At 38.8% G+C, this 20,176-nt stretch overlaps 1 protein-coding gene across 2 annotated transcripts in view; it reads right to left on the bottom strand.

Annotated features, from left to right (window-relative positions):
- The window catches only part of GALNT17 (polypeptide N-acetylgalactosaminyltransferase 17), a 419,991-nt gene that overhangs the window by 279,057 nt on the left and 120,758 nt on the right, over positions 1-20,176 (bottom strand). For both annotated transcript variants that reach the window (XM_031967901.1, XM_031967902.1), the window contains exon 2: positions 2,557-2,740. In XM_031967901.1, the coding sequence (XP_031823761.1) occupies positions 2,557-2,740 (184 nt within the window). The remainder of the gene's footprint in view (positions 1-2,556; positions 2,741-20,176) is intronic.

Raw genomic sequence — 20,176 nt, forward strand, 5'->3', positions numbered from 1 at the left:
TAAAAAAGAGATAGAAATATTATAGATATTGAACAAGAAAACAGTAGACTTGGGTTTTGATCTAGTCAGCTTTATTAGCTGTTTGATCTTGGCTGTCATTTACTTACCTCTGTGAGTATCATTTTGTCTTCCATAAAATTGGGGAAGGGAGGATTCTGCAGTTACTTTGTAGGCTGAATGAGGTAATGTAAGTGAAGGTATTTTGTGAACGTATAAAAGTACTTTATAAAGGTAAGATGTTTTTATATAAAGACAGATCCAAGAAAATAAGCACCAAGACAGGCTCTATAAACAGACCAGACAGAGGGAGACAAAGCGAAACACAAAGATTGAATCCGCTCCATTTAATAAGCATTTTTATGAAGCTCTTACTAGATGCTACAGACCTGGGGCTAAAAGATAATAACAGTCCCTACCCTCAAGGAATTTGCTTTCTACTGGGGTGAGAGACAGAAAATGATGTGTTTCTCTATCTCTCATTTCTCTCCCTCCCTCTGTCTGTTAGTCTCTCTATTTCTGTCTGCCTCTGTTTCTCTTTGTCTCTGTCTCTCTCCCTCCTGTCTATCTCACTCCCTCCTTCTATCTGCTCTCCCTTCCTCTCTCCCTCTCCCCCGCTCCCTCTCCCTCCCTCTCCCCTCCCTCCCTTTCTCACCCTCCCTCCCTTTCTCTCTCCCTCTCCCTCCCTCCCTCTCCCTTCCTCTCTCCCTTTCCCTCCCTTTTTCTCTCCCTTTCCTTCCCTCCCTCTTCTTTTCCCTCTCCCTCTCCCTCCTTTCCTCTCTCCCTCTCCCTCCCTCTCCCACTCCCCCTCTATCTCTGTATTTTCTTTCATTTGTACAGAGTGATATTCTCCCCTTGGAAGGTAAGCTCCTGAGGGGGTTTCCTTTTTGTCTTTTCATCCCTAGCACCTGACACACAGTAGACACTTAATATCCATTTATTGAGCTCATAAGAAGATGACTCTCTGTACTCACACTAAATATTCATTTGGAACTTGCTCTATGTCCTTGGCCTCTGTCCAGAGTGACCTGAAGGCACCAGGGCTAAGGACGCAAACTGGATTGTAAAAATAAATTGATTAATGTTCTCTAAGGTCTCCCCTAAGTCTCAGATTACACACATACTCCCACACACGCACACACAACTGAATAATATATATAGTTGAATAAAATATTATTATTAAATTAAATAATATATATTATTAATATATATCCTCTATGATTTAATAGTTGGAATTTTTATAATGTTTTAATTTTTTAAAGTTTTTTACATCCATGTCCTCATTTGATCCTTCAAACAATCCAGTGAGGTAAGTGGACTAGGCCCACTTTATAGATGAGGAAACTGAGGCACAGGGAGAATACTAGATGGGCCAGCATCACATAGCTAAGAAGCATCCAGGTCAAGATTCTAACTCCAGGTCCAATACTCAATCTAAGACAGCTTAAATTGTCCACTCGAGGCTTTGTAGCACCCTAAATAATATGATTTGCTGAAAATAATGCCAATTGTATTTTGTCTCCATTTAGAAACAAATATAGCATCATGGAATTTCAGTGTCGGGACGGATGGCAGAGCCCAACAGCCCAACCTGAATGAAGAAAAGCCATCAGGTACAGGAGATACTTTGTGAAGAAAAAATAATCCCAAGGTGGGCATCAATCTACAAGCGTTAATTAGATACCTATTGTGTGCCAGGTATTTAGGTTAAAAGTACCAAAAAATGAGGCAATTTTGAGGAGGTCCTTACATCCTAACAGGGGACACAACAAGGACATATATAGGCTGTCCCAAAAGTCTTTGTGCAGTTTTGGATGCACCAAAATGTGTGGGATATCCTCTATACTGATTATTAAGAGAATAAATTAAAAATATATCTATAGTATACACAAAGCAGTTTAATATATAAAAGGTAGTTGGGGAGGGAGGGCATTAAAGGAATCGGGAAAGGCATATGGCCTCCAAACCAAGGAGGATTCTATGAGAAGAAAGGAGATCCTTAATATCATCCATATGATAACATATACATGCATGTATGTATACATGTATAAATACATTATATGTATGAGTGGGTAGATGGATGTGGATCTGGTCTCTCCTGTTAGAATTTAAGCTTTATGAAAGAAGGGATAATCTGAAAGAAGGGGACTTTGCATCCCCCACATGGAGCAGAGGGCCTAACATATAAAAGCTTCATTTATACTTTTAGCCAGTATACTCCCAATAAGAACGATGATGTTGGGAAAGTTCTCATCTTGTATATCAAATAGAACCCATTTTATTTGTCCCAGAATCTCTTCCTTTATAGTCAACATTACCCAAAAAAACACAAAAAACCCCCACAAAAAAACAAAACACTAAGACAGCTGACAGAGTCTTTACTCATATCATTCCCTTCTTTAAAGTTGCATTAAAATATATCGCACATGAGCTGGGGACATGTAAAAGAGAACTTATGAAAAACACAGAATACTGAGGGAAAAGGGAGGTCAGAGGGAAAGGTGTTATGTCAGCTCCCACGGAGCCATCTTCCCCATCAATGCAACAACGGACACTTACTTGGTTGGGCGGTAATCGGGTATGGATCGATCCAGTGAAATTTTTTCACTAAGGTAGGAATTGTAGCCATATTTCTCATGGGGGCCCTTGGCCTTTTCTTCTTCAGCTGGAGAGAGGGTGGCAGGGAGCCCCCCTTTGCCCCGTCCACCATAGCCTTCGATGAGCCCAAGGGATTTGGATAAGCCTGAGGAAATAAGGAAAAAAATAAAGAAAAATAGATGATGATATTAGCCACCAGTCTCACTCCAATCCCAAATACAATCTAAAAGGAAACCCTCCAACTCAATGTAACTCCCTAGTATTTATAGAAAGCAATCCTGGAATCACAGATTTAAAGCTAGAAAGGAACTGAGAGCTAATGGAGTCCAATTTCTTCATTTTATAGATAAGGAAACTGAGGTACAGAGAGACTCAGTAACCCACCCAGGGTCACACAACTACTAAGGGATAGGGAGAGTGGAATCAAGATTTAGGAGGTGACTGGGAACTATATAGTGATGGAGTTTGGAGTCTGAGAACCTGGATTCAAATCCTACCTCTTTCAATTACTATTTGAACCCCGGGGCTTAGTAGCAAATGACTTAGATAAGACACTTTCTGGGCAAGGGGTTTTTTAAAGGGAGGAGGAATCTTAAGACTAGATGTGGGTCTCACTCCTGAATCCCTCGATATCTTTGCCCTTCATCCTCTTCATAGTGCCAAATGATGACATCTAAAGACATTCCCAACTCTAAAGCTGGGCTCCTGTGCCTGAGTTTCCTTACCTGTAAATTGAGGGAACTGAACTGATGATCTCTAAGGTCCCTACAATTTTGTACCTAGGTTCCTATGCCCTCTGTGACTGCAAAGAAGCAGCCCGAATGCTGGTGCCCTTAAGACCCACGTTCCACGCTGATCACAGCTTTGAAATGTGCTCTGGGAATGGGAAAAGGGAAGCAAGGGCTACTCTGATTATCCATGCTCTGAAGCCACTCAAGAGAGCCGGTTCCTTCATCTGGATAGCAAGCTTTGGTTATTGATGCTTGCTTGCTTTTCTGTCTTTAGTGGAGTAATCAGCCATAAGGTTAGAGATCCCCAAGAGGAGAAGAGGTTGAATGAAAACTCGGAACAAAAAAGCCCAGATAACTACAAGGTGGAAGGCACTTTGGCTTCACAGCAAGCAAGCTGAATGCAGATTTCTTTCTGAGTGAGTTTTAAGGGCACCTGTCTCCAGCCCAGAGCTCAGTGGAATGGTTTTATTTAAATTTCATTTAAATGGCAAATGGAAATATGCAAAGTCGGAGAATGAATCAAAGATAAGAGTAGAAAATACACAAAACACTGTGATTCGTGATAAGTAAAATAAAGCTACTGTCATAAACCAAGGCTGTCAAAGGGCACCTGGCATTTCCCCCCCTCCCCGTGACCATCCCTTCATATCAAAGGTTTGACTGTCAAATGAACAGTTTGATGGGTGATTTTTTTTTAACTCTAGATTTTTTTTTTTGTCTCCTTCTTGGGAAGAGAATATTTATTAGCATTTCCCGAGTGCCTGCCCTCTGAGATGACCTTCTGTCTACGCTGTATGTGCCGGAGAAGGGAATGGAAAACCTCTCCAGTATCAGAACCCCAGATGGGGTCACAGAGAGTCAGACACAATTAAACAATTGAACACTGACAACTCCGGAAAGATCTTATCTGTCATAGTTGTGAGTTCCTTAAGGGCAGACACTGTATTTTTCACCTTTCTTTGTAATCCTAGTGCTTAACATGGCGCCTGAAACAGGTGACGGATGGATGGAAAAGATTATTGTTGTTGGTCCTTCGTTCTCAAAGAGGATGGATTAGGAGAAGGGAAAGACACAGAGAATGATGGATGGATGAAGATGGATAAATGGAGAGGGGGATAAAGAGATAGAGATGAAGATAAGCATGATGGCTGAGGGAAATGAGGGTATGGATGAGGATGGATGGATGGATGGATGGAAGGATTAGGAAGAATAGGGGTGAGAAGGAGGGATGGAAAAGATGGATGGATAGATGAGATCGAGAATATATGGATTACAATGAGAAGGGATGAAGGGCATGGATGGGAAGATGAAGATGGGAATGGATGGCAACATAAATGAATATTTATTGATTCATTTCATTCATGTAGGGATGAAAATGTAGATACAAGATGATAGGGACACATGACATGAGGTGAGATAAGGATAAAGCTAATACGGATGATGTCTCATTTGCTCCTTTCATCCAGGGCCTGGGGCTACTCTATAGCTCCAAGGTACACATAAGACTCTTCATATCTACAAAGGACTTTGTGATGGGATAAAGGGCAGCACTATCCTTAGAGTTAAAAAGAAATAGATTCCAACCTTTCCTTAAATATTAATAGGTACTCTCATTAGATCTTTGAGGACAGGGATTATTTTTGCTTTCTTTGTATCTACTGAAATTAGTCCATTGCTTGGCCCATAGTAAATTCTTTTTTTAAATTTTATTAAAGTTTTTTTTTATTTTCAAAATATATGCATAGATAATTTTCAACATTTACCCCTACAAAACCTTGTATTCCAAAGTGTTTTTCCTTTCCTTCCCCTCACCCCCCTCCTAGATGGCAAATAATTCAATATGTTAAACATGTGCAATTCTTCAATCCATATTTCTACAATTATCATGCTACACAATAAAAATTGGATCAAAAAGGAAAAAAAGAGAAAGAAAACAAAATGCAAGCAACAACAATAAAGAAGTGAAAATACTATGTTGTGATCCACACTCAGTCCCCACAGCCCTCTCTCTGTGTGCAGATGGTTCTCTTCATCTCAAGACCATTGGAACTGGACCATAGTAATTTTTTTCCCCTGAGGCAATTGGGGTTAAGTGACTTGCCCAGGGTGTAAGTGACTTACACAGCCAGGAAGTGTTAAGTGTCTGAGATCAGATTTGAACTCAGCTCCTCCTGACTTCAGGGCTGGTGCTCTATCCACTGCACCCCCAACTGCTCCCATAATGATTCTTAATAGATTTTCTAGAATTGCTTGATTGGCTGACCCTGGGCACATCACTTATACTTTCAGGGCCTCAGTTTCCTCATGTGTAAAACCAGAGTGTTGACTTGACTGATCAAGGACCCTTTCAGCTCAAAATCTACGGTCCTATCATCCCTATGACCACCACCACCAACAGCAACAGCAGCAGCTCTATAAAGTTTGCAAAATGTTTGGACCACGTCTCATTTGATCCCTATTCTTCCATTTGAAAGAAAGGCACCAGCCCCAGCTGTCCCCGCCACCATTTCCCTTTCAGTGTCAGCAAAGAGGCAGACAGTAGAACACAGGGAGATCAGAAGCTACAAGGAAAACATTCTCTTTGTGGGACGGACGAGAAAAGCAGCCGCACTTCCTCTGAGATCACAGGCAACAGAGTGATGATTCTGCTTGGCAGAAAGTCCCTGACAACAAATACAAGAGAAACGTCTCCCTCCCCCTGCTCCAATAAAGGCAGAAAGTTGGTCTTCAGAGACCCCCAAAGTACCTGATGAGCAGGGAACTCTCATCCCTCTCAGACTAAGCCTTTCAAAATTCCCTTCAGAGATATCAACATTACCAACATTTCTATTCCCACCAATATTGCCCTGGGTTGAAAGCTTCATCACTTCCCAACCCTTGACAGCCATGACTCATGTTTGTGTCTCTACAGCCTCGTATAGCTCATGGCCTACAGAGTAAACACTCAATAAACTCATGTTAGCTCCCCAGACTGAATCGAGGCACTCTGGCAAATAATAAGCACTTAATAAATGCCTCTTGGAACAACTGAGGAATGGTTGAACAACTTCTGGTTTGTTGATGTAACTGAACATCATTGCACCATAAGATGATAAAATAAATGACTTCAAAAAGTTGTAGATAGTATTAACTGATAGAAAGTAAAGTGAGCAGAACCAGGACAATGATTTTTAATAAAGACAGCAACATTCTGGAAAAAAAAAAAACTCTGAAAGTTAGAAACTCTGAGCACGGGTCCAGACAACCAGAGATGAAGCATGTTACCAACTTCCTACAGAGGGAAGATGGACTCAAGTGCAGAAAGAGATGGGTATTTTTGGACAGGTCACCATGTGGATTTGCCTATTTGTTATCCTTTTTTATTTCTCTAATTAATGGAGGTTGAAAGGTGCAAGAATGAGAGAGGATAGCAGTAGTGATGAAAAAAAGAATTACTAAAATAAATTAAAAAATGCAAAGAAAAGAACAAAATTTATGAAGGAAGCACAGGCAGGAGAACAGTTTTGAAAGTTAGATTTTTTAAAAAAAACATTGGTATAAAAGAGATTCATGGTTTCATAGAGAAATTTTTTATGTTGTTCTCTGTGAAAGAAAATGCTCTATTTTTTTTTTTTTTTTTTTGGTCTTTAGGTTCATATTCAAAAAAGTTAAATTTTAAAAACTTACATATGCAAATATATATTACATATATATGTGTGTGCATATATACATATATATTTATGTATTTGAATTTGTATTCCCAATGCCTGGCACACAGTAAGCATTTAATAAATATAAATAAAATGTAAAAGAATAAGTAAAATAAAAAGTATATAGATATCTACAAAATTAGCAGGCATGCACAAGATCAAATTTGTAGATCAAATGCAAGTTAACCTTGAAAGGAAAGGTACCAGCTGCTTGAGAAAGGCCTCATATTGAGATGAGTTTTTAAGGAAACCAGGATTTCTAGGTGAAAAAGAGGGATATTGCAGTCCCTGGATACAAACATATAAAGATGAATCACTTTTTATGTCCAAATTCTTTTTCCTTGTATTCAAGGCTCAGCATGACCCAGCTCCATCTTAATAACCCTCTCTCCACTGAGAATTCCCAATATTTTCCCTCCTCTGCACCTAGGACTACTTCCTCGGTGTCCTGTGCTTAAATCATTCTAATTTCCATCTCCCCACTTTTCTCATTTAGTTACTGTAGCTTTACCTGCCTTCCCTTCTTCTTTCTTTCTATACAAATCCTTCAGGGCCTGACTTTAGTTCCACCTGCTGTATGGTATCCTTCTCTTACTATCCCAGCCCTCTCTTGTTCTATATCACATAGTTTTATAAAAACTTTTTTCCCAAGAACCCTTTCAGTGCACATCTTCATAAGACCGTACTTCCCTTCTGGCCATAGCAGGCCAATAACAAGCTCTTTGACCAAATTCTCCAAAAATCTCAATAAATCAGCTCTATCATTATTATGATCAGCAACAATAATACTTAGCATTCCAGTCCACTGAGAATCCACTAGGGCAATTTTCCTCTCTGAAAATGTTGAGGGTCAGAAGAATCAGACATTGAAGGGGGTGGGGGAATTTAGGGCCAATTTCTGTCTGTACCACCGTCCCTGCTTTTTCTCCTAAGCCACAAAAAGGCCTCTGCGGCTTTCTTGAAAGCATACAGCTCAAAGGTCACTGAAGGAGCCTCCACGGAAATGAACAGAACTGACCTTCACTCTGATTTAGCTGCCGCAGTGGAAAGCTTCTGATTCCTTCTCTTCTTTTATCTCTAGGAGTTGGGGGCAAGAGGGAAGTTGGCCCTTCTTCTGGTTTAAAGGGGTGGCCTCCAACTCCAAAGTCATCACCTGGGACAATGGGGTAGAACTGCATCTGACCTGGGCTGGTCTATCATTCTCCCCCACGGACCAACGTGCCAAAGAAGTAGGAGGAGGAAAATGGGAAGTCCATTTGGCTTATTTTAAAATAGCATACTAATGGAAGTAAAGAAATCATGCCAGTATTACTTAGGATGCACAAGGGAAAAGATTATCACAGGATAGTTTTCTCTCTCTGTGGCACTTTTTCCAGCAACATCAAGAACATGCATTCTGGAGGCCTCAGACAAAAAACAGAGAGACAACCTATTATAGAGAGACAACCATCAACAATATACAATAAATGGACTGGGTCCTTCTATTTCCCCCTCCCAAATTTAATATCACAGAAGTTCATCAAAGCAACAGAAAAAAAAATCATTCACAGGTTTGAGAAACCGAGGAGTTCACCTCAACACACATATACAATATCCAAATTTGTTATAATTTAGCTGAAAAAAGTTGTCTCAGGAGAACTGGGATGACACATAGGTATACACACACACACACACACACACACACACACACACATACACACACACATCAGCAGCCCCAAGATTTCTCATTTGCCCTTTTATGGGTCTCAACTGGGATAAGATGGGATTAGACTAATGACTTAATTGTCAAAAGAAATTCCCTTTTCCAGTGCAAGTCAGTAATTTCTAGGAGAACTCTCTGGGACACATAGATCTTTTCAGTCACACAGAAGTAGGAGCCTCACCCAGCTTTTCCTGGCTCCAAAGGTATCCCTCTATCACTAGACCTGTCCTAAGACTTTAGAACAGTATTTGGTACATAGTAGGTGCTTAATAGATGCTTATTGACTGGTTGGCTATCCAAGGAGATAGACTTAGCACCACATTTAGGTAATGTAAGTTATTGTACCACCACCTGTTTTATCATGCTCTGCTGACTTCAGATATATATCAACATTAATTCTGAAAGACAAAAAACATGAAAACTAAATTTCATATTTAGGCAACATCTAAGGCTAATTGCAAGACATTATGAAATAGCACCTGAGGAAAATAAAGGAAAATAAGACACCATCCCTGCTCCCAGAAAGCATACCATCTAATGACAATTATGACATCTTCATAAATTACCATAATATAAAAACATAATTAGTAATGATGGATAATTATCAAATTATAATTTGTAAAATGATCTATGTATATTAGTGAATTATAATATGGTATATGAGTCTTCTGTTGCATTAGATCTGTGATTTCTACTCATTACCTCTCTCCTCTTCTACTACAATAATCTTTCTAATTGGTCTACTTGACACACATTTTTCCCACTCTAATCTATCCTCTGCTGAGTAGTCAAAATGATATTCCTCATGTGAAAGACATAGACACATGGATTTAGAATTGTTCTCATTTTTGGATGAGGAAACTGAGTCTCAGAGAGGTTCAGGGTGAAAGCTACTAAGAGTCCAAGATGGACCAGGTCTTCCTGGCTCCCATCTCGATACCCTAGGCACTACAGCATGCTGCTTTTCAAAAGATCTGACTATCATTACTGGGTCTATACCCAAAGAGATCATCAAAGAAGGAAACAGGCTATTTGTAGCAGTCCTTTTTGTAGTGGCAAGGAACTGGAAACTGAGGGGATGCCCATCAGATGGGGAGTGGCTGAATAAGTTATGATATATGAATGGTATGGAATATTGTTGTTCTATAGAAAATGATAAACAAGCTGATTTCAGAAAAGCTGGGAAAGATGTATATGAATTAATGCTGAGTGAAGTGAGCAGGACCAAGAGAACACTGTATACAGTAACAACATTATGGGATGACCAAATGTGATGGATTGGCGCTTAACAATGAAATGATTCAAGGCTATTCCTTGACTTGTGAAGGAATCTGCATCCAGAGAAAGAACTATGGAGACTGAAAGTGGATCAAAACACAGTATTTTCGCCTTTTGTTGTTATTTGCTTGTTTTTTTCTTTCTCACTGTTTTTCTCCTTTGGTCTGATTTTTCTTGCACAACATGATAAATGTGGAAATGTGTACATATTTAACCCATATCATACTGTTTGCTCTCTGTGAGAAGAGGGAGGTAAGAGAGAGAGGGAGAAAAATTTAAAATACAAAGTCTTAACAAAAACGAATGTTGGAAACTATCTTTACATATATTTGGAAAAATAAAATACTAAAGAAAATTTTTAAAAGGTCTATGTCATCAAATTCATTAATTTCCACTGGTTCCCATTACACTCAAGATCAAATATAATCATCTACTGGCATTTAAAATTCTTCCCAATCTCATTCCTTCTTACTTATCACGACTCCCCTTCAAACACCATGCTAACCTACCTGTCCTTCTTCAACCATGATATCCCCACTGACTCTGCCTTCCCATGACTTGTTCCCTGCCCTAGCATCCTTTCTCTCCTTGTTCTCAAATTCTGGCTTTCTTCCAGACTCAGCTCCTATCCCAACTTAGAAATTCCTCCCTTCCCCTGATGCCTTCCTTCTACCCACTCCTACATGTTCTTGGATGGATGCAGTTATCTACATACTGTCTCTGTCTCTCCTGTCAGACTGTGAATGCTTTTCTTATTTTGTCCTTCTTTGTATCCTCAGTGCTTAGCACAATGCCCAGAACATAACAAGGACTTAAACGCTTGCTACCTGGCTGATTAGAGTCACTGGGAGGTGACATCATCAAGAGAAATATAGTATGTATACTTATATTGTATTTAATTTATATTTTAACATATTCAACATGTATTGATCAACCTGCCATCTGGGGGAGGCTGGTGGGGGAAAGGAGGGGAAAATTGGAACAAAAGCAATTGTCAATGCTGTAAAATTACCCAGGCATATAACTTGTAAATAAAAAAACTATTATTAAAAAAATTAAAAAATAGAAATATGGTGGAGTAGATGGGTCATCGGCGTTGGAGCCAAAAGACTCCCCGTCGGATTCAGATCCCACCTCTGACACCATCTGTGACTTTGTCCAAATCACTTTCATCCCCATGAGCCTCGGCTTCCTCAAACTGAAGGAGTGAGAACATGGCTCTGAGACCCCTTCCCGCTCCGAGTCTACAATCCTCTTGAAAGTTCACGCTCTCTCTCTTAGAATAAGGGCTAAGCACTTCAACGGAGGAAACGCAGAGCCCATGACAGGTCCAAGCAGGAAGCAAATCATCCAAACAGCCCCAGCTCAGCTCAGGCAGGTTTCTCTGCTTAAGAGGTATTTTCAGAAACATTTTTCCCCTAAGAAAATGGCTCTTTGTTTGAAGGTCAAAGAGTTACAGCAGAAGCTGTGTATATTCTAAGAAAAAGAGAAAATAGGATGGGACTCAGGTAGGCGGCAATGCTTCTTTAAAGACTTCCCACTGAGCCATAAGGGGAGATCCAAAAGGAACTATAATGTTCTCTGCCAACTCCCCCAAGCTAAGAGAGTATCAGGAGTCTGTCCAACAAAGTGTCTGCTCTCTGGGACTGGAGGTAAGCACCATGGTTAGTCTTTGCTGCTACCACTTTGTGAGTTCCAATATTTCTGATATCGATAAATCAATAAACAATCATTATGTGTACAGGCACTCCCAGCAGGACTTGGGGACATAGAGACCAAAATCAAACATCCCCTGCCTTCAAGCAGCTTACAGAGTCTATCAAGGGAAAGCACACAAATACACGTACAGACTGTATGTCAAATAAATGCGAGGCCATTTGGGGAGGGGAGGTACTAAAGACAATGAATTGATGTTTTCATTATTATGCATCCAATTAATTATTGTATGAAAAAATAATTTCATGGCTCAAATGAATCTGAGACTAACACATTATAAAAGCCTAAGCCTGGTTGGTTTGTTTGGTGGGGGCTTTGGACCAGACTTACGATCCCTTAAGTACAAGAACACACTTCAGAGTCTTAAAGATACTTTAAAAAACTGGTCCAGAGTCACCCATTGAGTGCAGGTATGAAATAGAATTCTCAGGTTTTCCCAGTTCTGGGACAACTCTCTGGGTCAGTGTATCAAAACATTCTCACATAGGATAGAAATTTCCTAGTGAAAAATCAAGGATGTGAGAAGACTGACATCTGAACTCATGGCAAATGATGATAGAATTCACACAGTTACTTACCCATCACTGTTATTGTAGAATCACAGAGTCTTGGAAGAATGGGAGGGGACCCGAGGCTTACTTGAACAAGGACCCCCACTAGCCCAGAATCAACTAAGGACCCCCAGCCCTTTCAAAAAGAGGAAAACCCATTAGTTTCCAAGGCAGTTCATTTCCTTTGGGAATTCATTGTGAAATGTTCAGAAGCGTGTTTGTTTTTTCCCTTACATCAATCCAAAATTCGCTTCTCTGTATCTTCAACCCCCTGCTCTTGATTCTGCCTTCTGGGATTAAAAGCAAGTGTTCACAAAAAGAATGACATGTCTTTCACATGACCAACTTGCAAACACTTACTAATAGACAACATGTCTCCCCTGGGTTTTTCTCTTCCCCATTTAACATCCCCAGTTCCATTAACTGATCTTCATATGGGATAAGCTCAAGACCATTCCACACTTTGATGACCCTCCCTGGGACATGCTCCAGCTTCCTACAAAGTGAATATAATATGTCAGATTTTCACTGGCAATGAGGTACATTGCATAGGGTATTGAAGATGGAATAAGAAAGACCTGGATTCAAATTCTGACTCAGACTCTTCATTCTGTGATACAGATCACTAAACTGTTCTAATTTAGTTTTCTTATCTATAAAATAAGTAGGTTAGACCAGGTGATGTCACAAGTCCCATCCAGCTATAAATCTATAATGTCCTTCCTTTCCTAACCCCTTCCTCTTGCCACTTCTTGCCTGTGTGGCTTTGAACAAATAACTAAATTGCTCTAGACCTCAGTTTCCTCCTGTGTGAGATGCTCTAATTACTTGGCATCTCTAAGGCCTCTCCCAGTGCCAAATTTGTGATCAAATGGCAAAACAAATAGAGCTATTCCATCAATGTCCACAGCCCCATTATCCTACCATACATGATTGATCTTTAAGACTTTTCGCTTCTAAGAAATAAACAGTTATGTACTATATATATGATAATAACCTAGCAAGATCAGGGAAGGGAAATGGATGATTACTTACAAAACTCTAAGATATGCTACTTAAATGAACATAAAATAAAAATTTCAAACTGTCCAGTCTCAGAAAATGAAACTGAACAATCCATTAGGTAATCATCAAAGAAGAAAAAAATAACCCTATAGTCCACATTTATTTATTGGCAAAACCTATCAATGATTTAAAAGATAAATTAACAAGCACTATACAAGTGAGTCTCAAAAATCGAAAAATAAAATACCCAACCAAACTTCTGTTATGGACCAAATATGGTCCTACTGGGAGGAGCATTGTCACCTGACCTGATCATAAAGTTTAAGTCGGCCTGGACCTTTCCAACGATCTAGATGCTGAACCCTTAAGAATTTCTGGGATTTCTCATGTACCCAGTTGAATTCTTTTATATGTGTTATATATTTCAACTGGAGCATGAGCTTCTTGAAAGCAGGGATTGTAAATTTTTTCCATTTATATTCCCAGAATTCAGTATGAAATGTTACCTACACACACACACACAATACTCTCTCTCTCTCTCTCTCTCTCTCTCTCACACACACACACACACACACACACACCCTCCAATGGGAGAAAATACAAGTTTTCCCCTCAGTATAACTTCTCCCTACTCTATCCCACAACCCTGTTTCAGGCTAAGATCAAAAAGCATCATTCCTGGAGAGGAATGATCTGGTTGAGCCTTGTTATGGCCCAGAATTCTGTACTTAAAACAAGAATTCTTACAAGGTGTTAAGTCAGTGGAATTGATAAGACAAAGGTTATCTAGTTTAGCATGGTGATTAATAGTGCTCTAGTTCAGTACATGTACTTAGTACTTAATATAGTTCTACAAGATTCACACCTCTAATAATGTAATTAAACTAGAACATATAAGCTGAGACAAACTCAACCAGGGGAGATGAAGAGACAGATTCATTCCATTTCCCACCTTTGTGGTGAGCGGAGGCTGAAGCACAAGCCCTCGGACTCAGAGACAGATTCACTTCATCTCAGCACCTCGGTGGCTGGCCTCCTGCACTTCCCCCCCTGAGACCAAGGCCGGTCTGAAAGGCTCTCCAGAAAGCTACCCAGCCCCAGGCAAGGAGACAATAAAGACTTTGGACTTTACCACCTATTCTTGTGTGATTACTCTGCTGAAACAAAGGCTGGTCCAGAGACCTCCGGAAACCAACAAGAATACAACAGAGCATGGATGTTTTGCCAAAGGCAAGAGGACTCTGTCTTTCATAAGCTACTCTGATCAAGGGGTGTCTGCAGGTAAGGACACCAGGGACCACTGAATGTTCAAGCAAATATTTTGCTATGGTTGTTCAATCCTTCCAGTCGCATCTGGTTATCTGTGACCCCATCTGGGATTTTCTTGGCAGGATTGTTAGAGTGGTTTGCTATTTCCTTCTCCAGCTCATTTGACAGAAGAGGAAACTGAGGAAAAGAGGGTTAAGTGACATGTCCAGGATCACATAGATGGTGTCTGAGACCACATTTGAACTCATAATCTAATCACTTCCTTAAAAACAGGAAGGACTGACAGACAAATTCTGTCAAGATGATCACTCAGAATTGGCCCAATCTCATGTGGGGATTCCCTGAGATTCCAGTATTCCTGAAAGTTCCCTCAGAAAATGGGACATACCGATTCTTTTTGTTCAGCAAAATAACTGTTTGGACATGTATACATATATTGTATATAACTTACACTTTAACATATTTAACATGTATTGGTCAACTTGCCATCTGGGGGAGGGGATGGGGGAAGGAGGGGAAAAATTGGAACAAAGGGTTTTGCAATTGTCAATGCTGAAAAATTACCCATGTATATATCTTGTAAATAAAAGGCTATAATAAAAAGAAAGAAAGAAAATGGGACAAAACTACAGGAATGGCTCTCCGTAAAGACAGAAATATTCTATGAGACTCAAGGACTTTGGAAACGTTTGCAAGGAAAAGAATCTAATACCACAATTTTGTCTATCCATGTCTTTTCTCCTGTGTTCAAACTACTCTTGCTCAAAAGAAGGAGAATTTTCAAATTTCCACTTGAGTTTTGAGTACTTGCTATACTCTTCAATTGGATTAACATACACCAACCAGTTTGGGAAAGGAAAAACCAAAATTAAATAAAATGTGAGAAATATGTGTATTAAAAGCACTCAAGTATGTGTATTAAGCACTCAAGGATGAATAACTGTTGTAACCATGGGACCCTCTGAAAATACAAAAGACAAAAGGACTCACTAGAGCTTATAAACAAACAGAAAATATAATCTATCATTCAACATTTATTAAGCATCTACTGATATGTATGTTCATATTTTATTGAAGAGAGAGAGAATTAGGATGAAGAAGGGAAACTGCTAATCAAGCATCCTTAGACTGGAAATAAATATTTTCACTTGGGGGAATCAGGAAGAGGAAAGGAGGCAGTTCCTGCATAAAGTTATCACTTGAGGTCATTCCTAAAACTTTTCAACTGGTCCCTCTTAACCGTTTTTTCTGATTTTACTCTCTTTCCTTCTCTATCCTCTCTCACATAATTGCCAAGTAAATCATATAAGGCAAAGATCTGGATGTATTATAGAGAGATAAAGGCCATTTGTGGACTTGAGAATCAAGAAGGCCTGAATCTGAATCCTGTCTGAGGTGGTCCCTAACTATGTGATGCTAGACATGTTATTCAACTTCCCTGTACCTCAATTTCCTCATCTCTAAAATGAGAGATTAGAACTCAATCTCTCAATTCCCTTTTAGCAACCCAGTGCAGAAAATGTACCAATTGTCATCAGAACTAGTCACTATCCCATTGTTTCCCAGGATTCAGCATAATTGAACCTCCTTTCTGATCTAACATGACAATTCTTCCCTCTGCTTTCCAGACTCAGGGCGGCATGAAGGCAGAAAATGGGAAGGATTTGAAATTAGTAAATGATGTGAGACAAACACCAAAGAACTGTCTCCATCCCAAAAATAAGTACTAGTAAGACGACTCCTGTCTGTTCACATTTTTGACTTGGCAAACTGGCCCTGCTCCTAAACTAAGAACAACCAGGGAGATGATGCTTAAAAACAAAATAAAAAGCAAATTTGGTTGTAAAATGAATCCTAGGCTAGAAATCAGAAGCTCTGGGTTCTAATCTTAGGTTTATCAATTCATAGTTATATGATATTAAGTAAACAATCTGTGACTTTATTTCCTTGTCTGCAGTAAAATCAGGGCTTACAACATCAAAAAACACTCACTCCCCGATAGATAAGTAATGAAAAGATATAAATAGATTTCAAAATATTTACAAACTATAAAAAATCTCATAAAAACAAGAAAGAGCAGAGCATACTCATTTGGAGACTGAACTAGGGAGTCAGAAGGATCCGACTTCAAATTCTGTCTCAGACACTTATTAAGTCTGTGATGCTGTGCAAGTTTTTTAAGCTCTCTGTGCCTCAGAATTTCATTTGCAAAATAAGGTGGACCCAATGACTGTTAAGGTCTGTTTCAATTATAAATAAATAATCCTATGATCTCATGTTCTAAATGACTAAGAGTAAGAGAAAGGAAAGTGAAAGCTATCATTGCTGATGGGGCTGTGACAAAACAGACCCAGCAAAGTGTCCTTCCTGAGAAATGGTCCAGTTTTTAGAGATTTCCATTTGGGATTATGAAAGAAAAAGCAACCAACCTGACTATCCAGCAAATGAACATGTGCCATAAGGACATTAAAGAAAGAAAAGAAGAAGGCTCTCACAAATCTTAATTTATTCATAGCATTTTATGCAGTAGCAAAGAACTGGAAATAAAGTGAGTATTCATCAATTGTTAAATGAATGAAATTAAATATTAGAACTTTAAAAGTGGCTAATTTCTCGAAGAATTTCTTTAGTGGCCATTTAAAAATGACTAATACATTAAAAAAAATGAAGATAGTGAAATGAGGAACATCAAGAGAACTGTATATTACAACAGCTATAAGAAGGGAAATAAAATGAGATGTCTAAAAAATAATTTACTAGATTACAATCAATACCCACTGGGGCCCCAGTCCTACCCAGGCAGATTGGGCCAGTTTCTCCATGAAAGGTGACAAAGCTGTTGCCAAAACTTGATTGGTCCAGGAGATCAAGGTATACTTCCCGTAACATAGCTTCCTGGTGACCTCTGATCATATTATTGCAGCTTTCTAGTTGTCTACAAAAACAAGTCTAGTTGTCTAGTTTGTCACTCAAAAATAGGCCCATTTAGGCTTGGTGGGTATTATTACATCCATTCTTGCTAACCAGACAGTTTCCATATGAAGCATGTATGGAAGCAACAGTTCCATATGGAGAGTTCCACAGAAGTTCAGTAAACCAGATCCTGGTCTACTATAATAAATCTTTTAAGATCACTGTTGAGTGTCCTTTCTATGTGATAGCTAAGGAAACCTTCTCTGTTAACTGTTGAATGACCTACAAGTAGATTTTTGTTCTAACCTCAAACTCAAAGAAATACCTGAACCAGCCTGAGTAAAGTCAGCCCATTGTAATCACTATGGGAAACTGGATTCGAGTAATGGAAAAATTAATGAAGAACCTAGAGGGGAAAAAAAGATAATGACGCATACTTCCTTCCTCATGGATGAAAAGTGGAGGATTCTAGGACAAAATATTAAAATATATTTATATATACATATATATAGTCAAATATAGTCTCACTTCTTTATTGGGTATGATGATATAATTACCTTTCTTTAACCTAAAGGGAGAGTTCAATCTGGAGAGAGTGGGGAGGAAATAATCAAGGCAGAAAACAAAAGGCAGAAACTAATTATTTACTCAGAGACTCGATTATTTAATTATATCACATATGTTAATGTATTGCTGCAGATGTTTGTTTATTTTTGTACTCACCTATTGAATACAAACACATTCACTTCAAAATATCGTGCATAATTTAAAAACATTATTTGGCAAAACAAGAGTCCTTTCTACCAGAGCTATTCAAGAGTGAATTAGATAATTTGGGCAGAGGGTTTGGGCTGGGACTCCCTACTTGAAGGTGTTCAATGAAAAGTTAGATGGCCACCTGTCAAATGGGAGAAAAAATACTCATGTGTATGTACATGTAAATGTATAAATGTCTGTGCATGTATGTAAATGTATATACATGCATATGTGCATTCTATGGAACACATATACAAATGAATTGTTATACATATAACAATTTTACATTCTATAGGGACTTAAAAAATCTTAAAGCATTATGTTTAAATATTGGCAGTGTTATTAGTAAATATTGCAGTTGTTACTACTTTTGGTATTGAGAAGGGCCTACGGGATCCCATCCAATCCAACACCCAATTCTGTCATTTTCGTGTCAACACCCACAGAAACGTCACTGATTTAAAAAATATACTTTAGGGATCATCTATTTCGATGCTCTCTTTTTAAAAGATCAAGAATAAAAATGGAACCTTACCCCCGCCTTCAGGCCCACTCCCTGCTCCATTGGTGTGTTCCCTCCAAGTCTCCATTTTATAAAAGGGTCAAGGAATGCTGGCCAGCTCTTAATTCTTCAAAACTTCAAAGACTAGACTTCAAAACCATGTCCCATCCTCACATTCTGGTCATCTGCTATCTTTACAGTTAAATCAAGTGTTTATTTTATAAAATAAAATTATAGTAATATATATTATTCTTATACTGCCTAAATATCCTCCTTTACACCTTCTCTTCTCATAGAAAGTCATCCTTTATAACAAAAAAAAAATTATAAAAGAGTGGAAAATGAGTAAAATCAATCAATATATCAGAAAAAAATCTGATAATATAGGCAAGGTTCTGCACCCATTTTCCACTTCTTTCCCTGCAAAGGAGTAGGGGAAGATATATTTTCATAGCTCTTCTTGAGGGTGAAACTTATTCTTTTTATATTTTTGCAATAAATTGTTCAAGATACTTAGATTCTATGTTAAACTTATTAAATTTGTTAAATTTAAAAAAACAAGAATACTATCAAAATGAAAATGTATAAACCATACAGCATTTAAAGATCATTATAAGTTTTAGTGCCCTCTAAAATTTTAGTGCCTTAGGCCAAATCCCTGTGGTCCTCCCTAGTTGCAACTCTGATTACTTGGGATGTATTATAATACTTGAGATGGGCAAATTAGGTAGCACAGTGGGTAGAATGCCTAAAGTAAGGAAGAGTCATCTTCCCGAGTTCAAATCTGGCTTCAGACATTTATTAACTGTGTGATCCTGAGCAATTCAGTTCACTTTGCCTCAGTTTCCTCATCTGTCAAATGAGCTGAAGAAGGAAATGGCAAACCTCCCCTCAAAAAACCCAGATGGGTCACAAAGAGTTGTACACAAATGAACAACAATACTTTAGGAGTATTGTAATTATGTTAGCTACCAGTTTTCCAATTGACCATATTCATTTTCACTCTACCATCTGAGAGGACCGCTAAATAAGGTCTCTTAAATCCAACAGGAAAAAAAACAGACATATCTCCTAATTCCATGACCTGAGGGTTTTCTTGAGATTTCCAAAACATGGGACACAGAACCACAGAATGTTAAGAGCTGGAAAGGACTTCAGAGACAAGATGCTATCCTGAAACCACCAAATGTCAGAGCTTAGAGATCACACAGGCCAATCATATTATCTTACATGGAAATAAACAGAGACCTTCAGGGGTCCTATAAGATCACACAAAAAGAGACAGTCAGCACTTTTAAAAACTAGGCTTGGAGTTATGTTCTTTCTTTTATGTTTTTGATGGAATAGAGACCAGTAAAGTGGCTTATCCAAGGTCACACAGGCAAATGTGGGGGCAGAACCGGGAGTGGGCCTCTAAATTCCCAGACCCGTGTTCAGTGCCTTGCCAAAACACACATATGTGAGGATGG

Source organism: Sarcophilus harrisii, chromosome 4 (genome assembly GCF_902635505.1).
Source record: "Sarcophilus harrisii chromosome 4, mSarHar1.11, whole genome shotgun sequence".
NCBI lineage: Eukaryota > Metazoa > Chordata > Mammalia > Dasyuromorphia > Dasyuridae > Sarcophilus > Sarcophilus harrisii.